Source organism: Balearica regulorum, chromosome 12 (assembly GCF_011004875.1).
Source record: "Balearica regulorum gibbericeps isolate bBalReg1 chromosome 12, bBalReg1.pri, whole genome shotgun sequence".
In the NCBI taxonomy this organism is placed as follows: Eukaryota; Metazoa; Chordata; class Aves; order Gruiformes; family Gruidae; genus Balearica; species Balearica regulorum.
This window is the reverse complement of record NC_046195.1, coordinates 4,026,588-4,038,534: the sequence shown is the minus strand read 5'-3', so window position 1 is coordinate 4,038,534 and position 11,947 is coordinate 4,026,588. Positions and strand designations below refer to the sequence as shown.

General features: G+C 37.2%; 1 protein-coding gene across 2 annotated transcripts in view; it reads left to right on the top strand.

The window, feature by feature from the left end:
• The window catches only part of CHRNA5 (cholinergic receptor nicotinic alpha 5 subunit), a 19,445-nt gene continuing 7,498 nt past the window's right edge, over window positions 1-11,947 (top strand). For both annotated transcript variants that reach the window (XM_075764271.1, XM_075764270.1), the window contains exons 1-3: window positions 1-225; window positions 9,505-9,656; window positions 10,522-10,566. In XM_075764271.1, the coding sequence (XP_075620386.1) occupies window positions 108-225; window positions 9,505-9,656; window positions 10,522-10,566 (315 nt within the window). In that variant the 5' untranslated portion in view covers window positions 1-107. The remainder of the gene's footprint in view (window positions 226-9,504; window positions 9,657-10,521; window positions 10,567-11,947) is intronic.

Below are 11,947 nucleotides of genomic sequence, written 5' to 3'. Positions count from 1 at the left end.
GGCTTCCCGCCGGGGCGTGGCCAGCGCCGCCCGGTAGGAGCGGCGCCCCGTTGCTGCGCCCCGTCTTCGCCGCGGGGCTCTGAGGCAGCGGGGGCTGTATCCCAGCTATGGCCGAGCTCGGAGCCTGGCTGCGCCGCGGCCGCTCCCTGCTCTTCCTCACCTGCCTCTTCGCGCCCTTTCTTGGCCAGTCCGGAGCCGGCCCCGCCGCCCGCGCCCCTTACGCGGGTAAGGCGCCTCGGGTCGGCCTCGTGTGGGTGAGGGCCAGCGGGACGCCCTGCGGGGGCCGCTAGGGAGAGAGGGGTGGGTGGCAGGCAGGCGCTTCAGCGAGGAGCTGGGAGGGTGTCGGAGGGGAGGGTACGGTCAGCTGGGAGTTACGAACCCTCTTGAACCCCGGCTTTCGTGTAAACCTGGCGTTGTGAGGGGGTGGCTCGCCGCCGGGGGTAGGGGGAGGTTGTACCGGAGCCCGGGGGTCTGCCGGGCCGCCGCTACCTCCCCTGGCTGTTCCGGTCCTCCGTGTGCAGCCCGGCTCCGGCGGGCAGCTGGGAGCGGCGGGAGCGCGGGCAGGAGGGGAGCGCGTTTCGTGTGGAAAAACGAGGCGGGTTTTTGCGCGTGGGGGGAAACGCTCTCGGGGTTGAGACGGCCACGCATCACGCTTCGTTTTCCGCGCCATCAACTTTTGCCAAGATGAAGCTCAAATAAGGCTGATTTCAAGGTGAAGCGAGATTTTGGCGGTCGCTGAGGAGTGCTGAGGTAGGGATTGCAGGACTTCGGCTAGTTTTTAAGAAAAATGGACGTGACCGACAGAGTTCGTGGTCAAACGGGCTCAGCAGGGCTGCCCCTTTCACAGAGGAGGGGAAAAATGCCTTTGCCAAACTACGGCTGTTCAGGTGCACATCGGTTTTGACTACCCCGCATTTCATTAAGCAGTTGTTAGGCTTTTGAAATGACTGCATAAAGCTTTGAAGATTTGAAGTGTCATAGCTTTCAATTTTTGCTCCGTCTACTTACTTGGACAAGGTACAATTGTATGTTTGTGGTGCATTTGCAGCTGGTGTGGAGGTAAGTTTACAGAATGTATTTTAATAATCACAATATTGCGTGTGGATCTGGCTGCACATAAAAACGTCCCTTTTAAGAATTTATAACAAAATTCTTTTTAGTTTGTTCATGTACTATTTCTTTGACTTCAAAAGAGTCAGTCTCATGATTCGATCAGGATGTAACTTTCAGAGTTGAAGGATGTAAAATAGCCCGTGAAGCTAAAGTGTTTATAAAATTACAGAAGGATTAAAGGAGCAAAGTCAATGCTTCTTCAAAGAATTGTTTAGAAATAGTTATTTCAAAACATTGCTTTTACATAATTTATGGATACATTGCTGCGAGTGTTGCAAAACGTCTTGAGGCCATAACTGCAGTATTTAAAAGCAGAAAGGAAATGAATTGAAAATAAAATTGACTTTTTTAATATTAGCCCAAAATGGAAAGAAATGGTCATAAGTATGGTTTAAGGAAAGTAAATGGTATTGATGTCGCAGTTTTAATGCAACATACAGAAAGTGAGTCTGTTATTGCTAAATGCGATTTAAAAGATTATTCTTGATCTCAGTATTTGGAAAAATAGTGATTTTCATCATGGCAGAAGATATTAGGATGTGAAATTATTATGTTACATTATATAGTATATATGACTATGGAATTACTTGCAGTCGGGTTAAGCCAAATTTTGCCTTTTGGCACAAGCCCACAGTTTTCACTTCATTGAGAACTGATCCATATATAGTGAGGATAAAATTTTCTTTTCACAATTTGTTTGCTCTAAAATAAAATTAAATTTGCTATTAAGATGATGAAAAATATTATAGCTACCTATTATTAAAATATAGGGCAAATGGAAATAATAACCTAAATCAGTGTATCATGTACATACAGTTAAAATTATTTTAGTGGTATTACTTTGCATGTGGTACAGTAATAATTTTATTGAGTAGAAGTGAATTATGCATGTGACATTGTTTTTATGATACTTTAAGAGTGCTTGAAAATGAATTTGGTGTTTCCTTTAGTTAGTAGTCCAGAGGTGAACTAATCCTTTATCCTGGATAACTCTGATTTGATAAGACAAAATATATGCTGATTTTAAAATATGATCAAATTATGAGGTTTTTTCTTCCTTGCTCTGAATCTTTAACTAACAGGTGAGACTTCAACGTATAAACCTATAGCACTGCTGTGGCATGCTGCAGACCTGTGGTAGTGTTTCCTTGGGAGTTCATACACCCAAATGTTTTCCACTCTGTTTAACAGATTGGATCCTTCTCCCTACCCAACAGGAGGCTGCAAACCTTCTGGCTTGTATGGGTTTCTTGTGATATTTCTCTTAAAATATTTTGTGCTTTCTTTAGAGATTCTTAGGAAGAAAAACGTGAGCATTGATTTTTGGAGAAATGTCTGTGCTGATTTGTAGGAGGAACTGCGGAAGGAAGTACTTGCATAGTTTCTCACTTTTCAGAATGGTAAAACCTGATTTTTGTATGTTAGTGTATGTTCTGAAATCTCCTACTCGGCATCTGGTTTTGAGCAGAGGATCTGATTTCTAAACAGAGTTTCTGATTTCTATGAGCTGTAGGATTCTATGTTCCAGCGTATCTGGGACTGGAATCGAGCTGCATGAGCAAAATGCTACCGTGGAAGAAGATGACGCCAGTGCGCAACTTCTGCAGCACCCAGAGCTGCACTGGCAACTTGTGAGAAGCCCAAGATCTGTGTCTTATTTACATACACTGTGGATTTGTGTTTACTTCCATGATGCATACCCTCTAAATCCATGTGAATAAATGGTTCTACTTTTAAAATTCTACATACTTGTACTTCCTTTTACTCCTTGCACTATCTGTACTTGCATGCGCACTTTTTGCTGCTTGCATGCAGTGTTCCTCAGTGCTGTCTTCACCGTCCATCTTCAGTCCTTACTACAGGTCATCGGTGAAAATGATGCAATGGTTAACAGTGGTATAAAGAGAGATGACAAAATCCTGGATCTGTTACAGAAAAAGTCTGACTGGCTTCAGAGTGACCAGAATTTTTACCCTGAGGCAGCCTTTTCATGTGCCCTAGGTGTTGGGCCCAGAGAAGGATCACGGTTCTTCTGTCTGCTGAAAACCAAGTGGAGAATATTAGTGTGTCAGTGAACTCCCAAGGGAATGCCGTGCCATGCCCCAGGCCTGTAACGTTAGTGATATAGGTGCCTGTTAATCAGGAGATAAAATACTGCTGACAGTAGCTTCGCTTTGTTTGGCATATTGTGTGTATTTATGATAGAATCCATAGCACAGGTATTCAGAAAGGAATGGTTTGTGCTCCAGTTAGCTGTCAATCTAAAGACTGTCTATCTGTAGTTGATCATATCTTGATTAGTTACAAACTACATGACAGTATATTATGCTGCTACTAATCAAACTTGTAAATGCATTCATTAATATAGGCCATAATTATCCCTTGATGCTAAGCTATTAGGGGATAGTTTAATTCTACTTCCCAATTATCAAGCCGGAAACTTTAATCTTTTAAATTTGAGTTGAACGTAAGAAACATCTTCCCTGCTTCCTATATGCAGCTCTTGTACCTCTGTTAATATTGCTAAGTAATGTTGCAGTGCAAAATCCTTGATAGTTTCATGTCCACAATATGTCATTTTATTTTGCTACTGGTTGGCAGCAGATTGATGTGTAAGGTAAGAGAGAAGGCAGAAATCCTCCCAATAACTTGAAATCCCTGGAGTAAATGGAAAATCGTAAAAGTTGCTGCAGCAGCTAGCAGCTGCACTTTGTTGATAGAGTTGCACTGTATTAATCCATAGTGATAGAAATACAAGGCTGTCACTTTTGTACTATCAACCTTTGAAATTGCAAGACAAAGCTCTGAACAAAAGAAAGCAAAACAGATTTGCAGAAAAAACACCAACAATAAATGGTCAAGAATAGCCACCTTTTCCATGCTTGTAGGTATATCGATGAGCTTTGGCTTTATTTTTTAAAGAAGAGAGGAAAAAAATACTTGTAGGAAGTGCAGAATGTAATAGCTGGCTTTTCTGACTTTTGTTCAGTAAATTGGATAGTTACTAAACCTGCTTTGACTTACATTCTAATGAAGATGATTTTGATCTTTCTAAATGGTTACTGTTAACTATAGAAAAATCTGTATTAAAAAAATTGCAGTATCATCTTACTAAATATCCTAGTGTACTGAAGGTAGGCATACTGTATATATTCATTCACCTTCCTGGTTTGAAGGCAAACTGTTAGTTGTAGTTTATAGTAGTTAAATTTGTGGACAACAGTCTATATGTTATGATAGCACACTGTTAAAGAATCTAATGTTAACTACATAGCATGGATATTTTGCCGTGTTTATTGTCCTTAGTAGCGTTCTTTTTCATTGTAGTGGTATATGATTATAAATCTGCATTAGTAATATATGCTACTTCTGAATCTACATCTTAACATTAGGCTTCTAAAAAGTCGTCCTTTCCCTTATCCCATGGACCTCTTCTGAAAATGCACCAAGTAACGATCCAAAGAAAAATCATTAACACTCAATGATACCAATTAGAAAATGCTTTGGACTACATTGTTTAAAGAACATTCTTGTATCTGCTGTCCCAATGTGGTTCTTAGACACTTTGTCTAAGGAAGTGCAGAGGAATATAGAGTTCAAAGAAAGTTTATTCTTTAGAGAAACATGGACTGTGATGTTCTCTTGTTTGAAAAAAATTTATGAAAAGATATGAGGTATAGCTGTAACACTAAATATTTCAGTGGTAATTCTTAGGAAGAGAATTCTGCTGCTAAATCATATTAAGATGCTAAGAAATTTCATCCCATAATGGTACAGTAAGAAACAATGTAAAAAGATTTTACAAAATACTATTTTTGTAATTTATCTGAAGCATTTAAAAAGTCTGCCATTAGCAGCACTAATGAAATTTTGACTTGAGGATGTTAACAAAATGAATAGACATGTCCATGTTTTGTCATGCAATTCATGCATCTGAGACCCGTGTAATGCTTCCTCTTCTTTTCTAAGTAGCTCCAAAGTACTTTAATAAAGAAATTGGTGAAATGTTTAGGATGGAAATGGTAGAACTGAGTTTTTAAATACAATTGTGTCCAAGGTCAAATGTTTAATTAGAATTTCTAGTTACCGTTTTGTCAGAAGTGTGCTCCAACTACTTCAAAGCTTAAAAAATTGAATCATTAGTCTGCTTTGTGCATAAATGTTTGTCTCCTTTTTCGCAGAATTTCAGCCATCCAGCATTTTCTCATGTGATTTAGGTGTTGTTTTTGCTGAACATGGAATCATACTGAGAGGGGGTGAGCAGAGAAGAGTTTCAGGTGTAAATTATAAAGTAAACATTGTGATTGGGATTTATCACTGAACAATACGGAGAGGTTCTTTTGATTTAGACTGCAGAGGTTACCTGACCTCAACAAAAATAAAGCTGCACAAATACAGGCATGCTTAGAATTGCCCTTCAAAGGCTACGAATCGTCTAAGTGGTTTTTTTGTTGGGTTTTTTTTTTTGTTTTTTGTACAGTGAGCTAGTAGCAGGGGTGAGTGCTTCCATAATCTCTTACCATCTGATTTAGTACGAGACTTGCGCTCTGGGTTGGTCGTTTGCTAATCTTTCTAGTCATAGGTTTTAACCTCTTTCTGCTTTTCTTCAACTAGCATAGCAGTCTGCTGCCTTGAGCCACTAACTGTATTTTACCTCTTTTCCTCTCTTCTGTTCCTTTTTTCCTGCTTGCCACCAGTTCTTTGCATTTTTTTCTTATTGGTGCTAACACCAATAAATAACTGAGAATTACGCCCTTTATTGTAATCTTGAAAGCATACAGACACATGGAAATGAGAAATTAAACACATGCAGTCTAACAAGTGAGCTGTGTAGTCCTATTAAATAAAATATGGAAAGGTAGGAGTGGTTATTTTATTTTCGTCAACTGTTAATATATTGTTTTTTATACCTATATATCTCCAACCTCCTCATGGAGTTCTCCTTTGTATAAGCTGCCTTTTATAGACTAGTATGCCCCAGCTTATTAATAAGCAGAATAAACTAGAAATATGAATAAGTGTGGGTATTTCTGTGATAGGAAAAAAGGAAAAAAATCAGTTGAATTTTTTACTAAATTGTTAGTAAATATGGTCATCTTAATACATCAGTGAGTATACTGTAGATCTGAGTGTAAAATGTTTGAAAAAAGTTCTGTAAGTATATAAAAGTGGTCAAGAAGCATGTCCCCATTTAGCGTAGCACAGAAGATACTGTGTTTTAAGAGAAGCTTAATCTGGAAACAGTATGTACCCTGAAGATGCTGTATTGCTGTACAGGAGGTCATCTTACAGGAACACAGAAATGGTGAAAGTGCAACTTTGCCTCTGCACTGCTTCAAGGTCAATTAATGGGGAGAGAGAGAGAGAGAACCCAGCTGCGTAGTCATTCTCAAATTGTACAAAAAATTCAGTTGAGAGTTGTAACTGTAAAAGGGAAATGTAATTAATGCTAATATAAAAATCGAGTATTTATGAAACATTAGGCTGAAATATACACAAACCCATTCATAATTCAGGAAATAGGGATATAGAAATAGATTAAGTTGTGTCTTTAGGAAGCATTCTTGTGGATGTCTGTAAAAAAGCAGGACTTGGCAAATCTATGTATAGTTACAAATAAGAAAAACTCCTTGGCTAATAAAGATACACTGAACCTAATAGCTGTGAAGGTAATGTCTCTGTTGCTGGATCCTTTTTGGCAGCAATTCTTATGTCTTGTGTGTTTTCATGTGTCCACCTGAGGTGGATATACTCACTCAGTGGTACAACACAAGTTGCCCATCAGTTCTTTGCTAATACACAACCTACATATCAACAATCTTGAAATGGAAAGATGTTAAATTGTAGAGCATGTACAAATAGTAAATCTGGAAGAACAGTAGATTTGTGAATGAGTGAAATACACTGTGAACCGGTAGATTTGTACTTTGAAAAAGAAGAATGAACTGTCTTAAAACCCAAATGCTGATTTAGCCTGCAACAAGAATCATTCAGCAGTGTGATAGTGCATGGTAAGATTTGAAGGGAAGAGGAGTCCTGCTGCACCAACTTTGCTGATCGTATTCCTTAAGCTACATTCTGATTTTGCTCCTACTATAAAATTTCAAAGGGAATCTAGTTCATATTCATAGTAATAATTCTACTGGACTGCTCCAAACCTGCAGTGCAGAAGGCAGGTTGTGGTTGGACTTTGCGGTGCTTTGGGTGTTTTGTCCATAGGATCTGTAAATGCAGCCTTTTGCAGCACAGCAGAAAGTTGCTGCTGTCACAAGAGCATTTTTGACGAACGGGAGGGAACTTAAAAACTTATATTGCCCATCTTAGTTGTCTAGGCCGCAGTGGTTGCAGTCACATAGAACTAGCTTAGGTCCGTCTCAATTAATGGCAGAAATGGTGTTAGCCAATTCTCTGCAACAAACGCAAACCATCAAACTGTTGATTAAATTCTGAGGTAGATTTTGCAAGTTGTGTTGAGATGCAAACTGATACCCTGTGCAAGTTTGATGCTACCTGACATAACTGACAATTTAGTAATCCCAGGCAAATCTAAAATTTTAGTCCTCTTCAATGTCTAATGATCTCTAATTTACCAAATGTTGATGGTAATGAACTTAAAATAGAAATTTTTATACTGCCTTTATTCAATGCTTTTGTTTCCTTTACCTTCTTTTATGGGAAAGGTTAAATACTGTCAGTGTTTTTTCTGCATGTATCATTCACTATCTCCTTCTGTTATATTCACCTCTTCTCCAAACAAAATAATGTTAATCTTGTAAATCTCTCCTTGTATGGATGACTGTCTCGGGTTTTAATCTGTTTATGGCATTCTCTGGTGCTTTTCTGTTTCTGATACATCTTGTTTTAGATGGATGTTGTTGGTGAGCACATCATTTCTAGAGAGGTCATGCCGTACATGTATGTAATGGTATAATATTTTAAATCTGCATTAAAAAGAGATGGTCGTGAACATCTATCTTTGGTTTACTCTGCCCCTTAAACTGACTATAATAATTGTTAGGTCTTTTTTTGGCAGCAATTTCAGTCAGTTTAAATCTCATTGGTGAGTAGTAAAAACCTTTGTCTAGAGTGTATGTTTTTGTCTTCTGGTGGTTGCTCTGGCTTCCCTCCGGGACTTGGAGACCATTTTGGAGCCATTCCCTTCAAGGTGATGAGTGTAGCTTGTGCCGCTTCTTGAAGCGATGGCATTCTCCAGGTCTTTCACACTGTCTTCGAAAGCTGTTCTTTCTCAGGTTATTTTGCTAGATCTAGCCTTTTTTCCTCCCCTGTTTCTGTATCTTCCCCAAGTTTGTCCTTCTCTTGTTATTTAGGATATGTAATTTTTTTGCATGGGTTCTCATAATGGAGAAACCTTAAACTTTGCCTTTCTTTGGGTAGCAGGGTTTCTACTGATAATCTTCAGTAAGACCACATTGGTAAAAAACCTCATTTCTTGTGGATTCCCTAAGATAAAGGACAGTGGTTGCTTGATGAGGTACTTGAGGACAACTTAGAAATCTCTTTTAAAAATCCAGGGCTGCTCTCTGCCTGCAGTTTCTGATCTACAGTATTCCCCCCCCCCCCCCCCCCCCCCCAAAGCTCTGCCATGTATTCCATTCTCTCAGGAGACAAAAGACAACCTTTAGTTTCCACTTCTCTGTAAGCTATACAAAGATTTTTGGTTGTTTCTAGTCATCAGTCAGTCTCCAGGCATTAAAATGACTCCTTGAGAACTATGAAAAAGAAGTAACTGAATGTATACTTTTACTTAACTAGAAAGGTGCCTTCTAGTCAATATGACATTACAATAGGTAGAGGATGGACTGGTAAATAGATTGGCACGTGTGTTTAAGACACAAAACAGTGTGGGGAAAAACTGTTCTAGAAGTACTGCAAAGTGCATGCATCATAGAGGTGACCAAACATTAGAAGAAATAATGTATAGAACATGAAGAGACTGATGTTTCAAACTGGAGCGCAAGTTATGCAATGTAAAGACGTGTATAGTGAGAGCGTAGGTTTTTAAAAATTACCACCTTTTTTTAGAATGATGGAACTTCAGTCCCTCATAGATAAGCTTTCTGGTTTAGAGGATTTCCGTAATTGCTTTGCACCTGGTAAATGATATAAGTGCATTTTGCCTTTATTACTACTAAAATTATCTTAATGTTCTTGAGCCATAGATTTTTACATGTGATAATGGTATGGAGATGCTAATAAAACCAGGTAATTTTATAAAAAATCTTTTCCAAGACCTTGGCCATGCTTCCAGAGAAAAGGGGATAAAATGAGAAATTTAACTCTGCATAAACATAGCTGTAGCTTTTTGGACACAGCAATGCAGATGTACACTGTTCATTTAAATCAAAGTTAATAATTATTTTTTTTATATAGGTATATCTGAGCCTTCTTTTATTGCTAAAAGTGAAGATCGTTTGTTTAAACATTTATTTGAAGACTATCAAAGATGGGTTCGTCCAGTGGAACGCTTGAATGACACAATAAAAATAAAGTTTGGTCTTGCAATCTCTCAGCTAGTAGATGTGGTATGTATAGTAAATAAGTTTGTTTATTTTTTTCCCTAATCCTTAAAATTCTGGAACATAATGTCATATGAAATAATTGTGCATATTTTAGCTTAAACACAATAGATTATACCTCTAAAATTATTATCAGTGTAATAAAAATGCATTGTAGATGGGGGCATCAAGAAGTGATTGCAAAGAGGTTGACAAGATAAATGATTCTTATGTTTAGTGGAGTTTTCAGCAAAAAAAAAAAAGTTAATGAAATTATTAAGCCTAGGGAATTGTGGTTCTAGTTACTTATTAAATGGGAAAACCACATATTTTTAAGCTTTATCAGTCGCATTTCTGTAAAATTCAGGAACACTTGCAAATACTGTTCTTCTTTCCTTACACAGCAAAAAAACCTCTAAGCCTTCAAATATTTCACTTCCATACTAATGAAGATTATCTCTTGGCATTGCCTGTGATATGAAAGAGATCAACTAGTTTGGTTTTTTTCCCCTGATATTTATTCTCTTCAGAATATTATTTTCAAATTTAATTCACTGTCTATAGGTATAAGAGGAATTTTTCTTCCACATGTTGGCTGTTCCTTTATGTTTCCATAGAAAAACAGTAAGACTGCATAAAATACAGTCAAATAAAAAAATGGAAGGGGGAAAGAGAGACAGAAGGGGAAAAATATCACCTTTAACAGTTAAATAATCAAAGGTCATAATTGTATGTTTAAAAAGTTCTCATATAAACATACTTATTGGTGACTGCAATGCTTCTAGAAGTGTGTTTTGTATTTTAAATTACAGACCTCTGTGAAATAAGCAGTTAGTTACTATGAATGTACTGTGCAGATTCTTTTTTCATAAAATATGCTTTATTTTGATAGGATGAGAAAAATCAATTGATGACAACAAATGTCTGGTTGAAACAGGTATGTATAAAATATCGATGAAAAATTCTGAAGCTTCATAACTGCAACTCACAATTTGGAAGAAACTTTTCTAATTAATTGTGTATTCAAAAAACCGAGTTGTTGCATGAATTTTTATTTTACATAGTGTCTTTAAAATTGTCCCTGGAAATGCTTTAAAGGATTCATTGTTATAAAACTCTTTAAAAACCCCACTGAAACCCCTCAAAAAAAGGTAAATTTTAAAAAATTATCTAATTAAAAGAAATCTGATATGGCATTGCATGGCCATTTAATATACTGAGGCATGTGTATCCAACCACAAAAGTTACTGTTTCAGTACTTAAGTTTTCTTTCAAAAACTATATTAAGAAAAGTAGTGGTTTGTGTAGTCTTTTGAATAATAGCTTTAAGATCTTTCTCTTTGGGGTATTTGAGATTATCAGATAAACATCACTGAGGAATTTAAATTTCAAAGTTGAACATGCTTGCTATAAAGAGCTACTTTTTCTTCTTAAGAATATTTGCTTATGGGCAGGAAAAAAGCCTTTTATAAAAAGTTTTACAATAATCAGAGTCTGATGCTAAACTTAGTGGCCACTATTAACTTGGGAGATGCTGCTCACAAATCATTCTTGATTTAACTTTGAAGAATGTTTGCAGACCCAGATTATACTTACTAGCTTACTAAATTATCTTTGTTTGGTCTACTTCCTTTGTTTTATTTCCTGTTGCTTCCCATTCCCTTCTTCTCCAGCAACTGTGAATTCAGGCAAAATTTTTCTTTTCAGGAAAACTTTGAGACTATTCAGCAAGTATGAGATGGCAATATGTCTATGATAATACTTTGTGCCTTCTTAATAGTTTCTGCAGAACTTGTTGCAATTGAACCAGTTCAAATAAAATAAGAACTGACCTGAATATGCATTTAAAATTGTATGTGATGGTGAATTCTTAGAAACTTGAATTTTTTCCTCTTAAGCTTTTAGTTTAAGTATAAAATTACCAAAGTCCTACTATGCTTTTAATGGTGCTATCGTTAGTGTTGCTGGTAGAAATAGGAATGGCTGTCTTGTGAGAGTTGCAGCATGATTTTTTTTTTTGTGATGAAAATGTAGAAATTGCTTCTGATTATTGATATTCATTCAGAACAAGCTTTTCTTCAAAGTTAATTGTCTATACGTCATAATAGCTCTTACTTATGTATACATGCTCCGAAAAAGGGTTTTATATCTTGAGATCTGTACAGAAATATTGTCAAGTGGCTCTTACAACAGAAAACAAATACTGGAATGAGGTAAATAGGTGTCAAGGAAATTCACGGTTGTATGCAAATTGCAGAAGCTATTTTGATGTTTTGTTTTTAATTGCCTTTTTATATATTTTCATCCAGTCTTGCCCT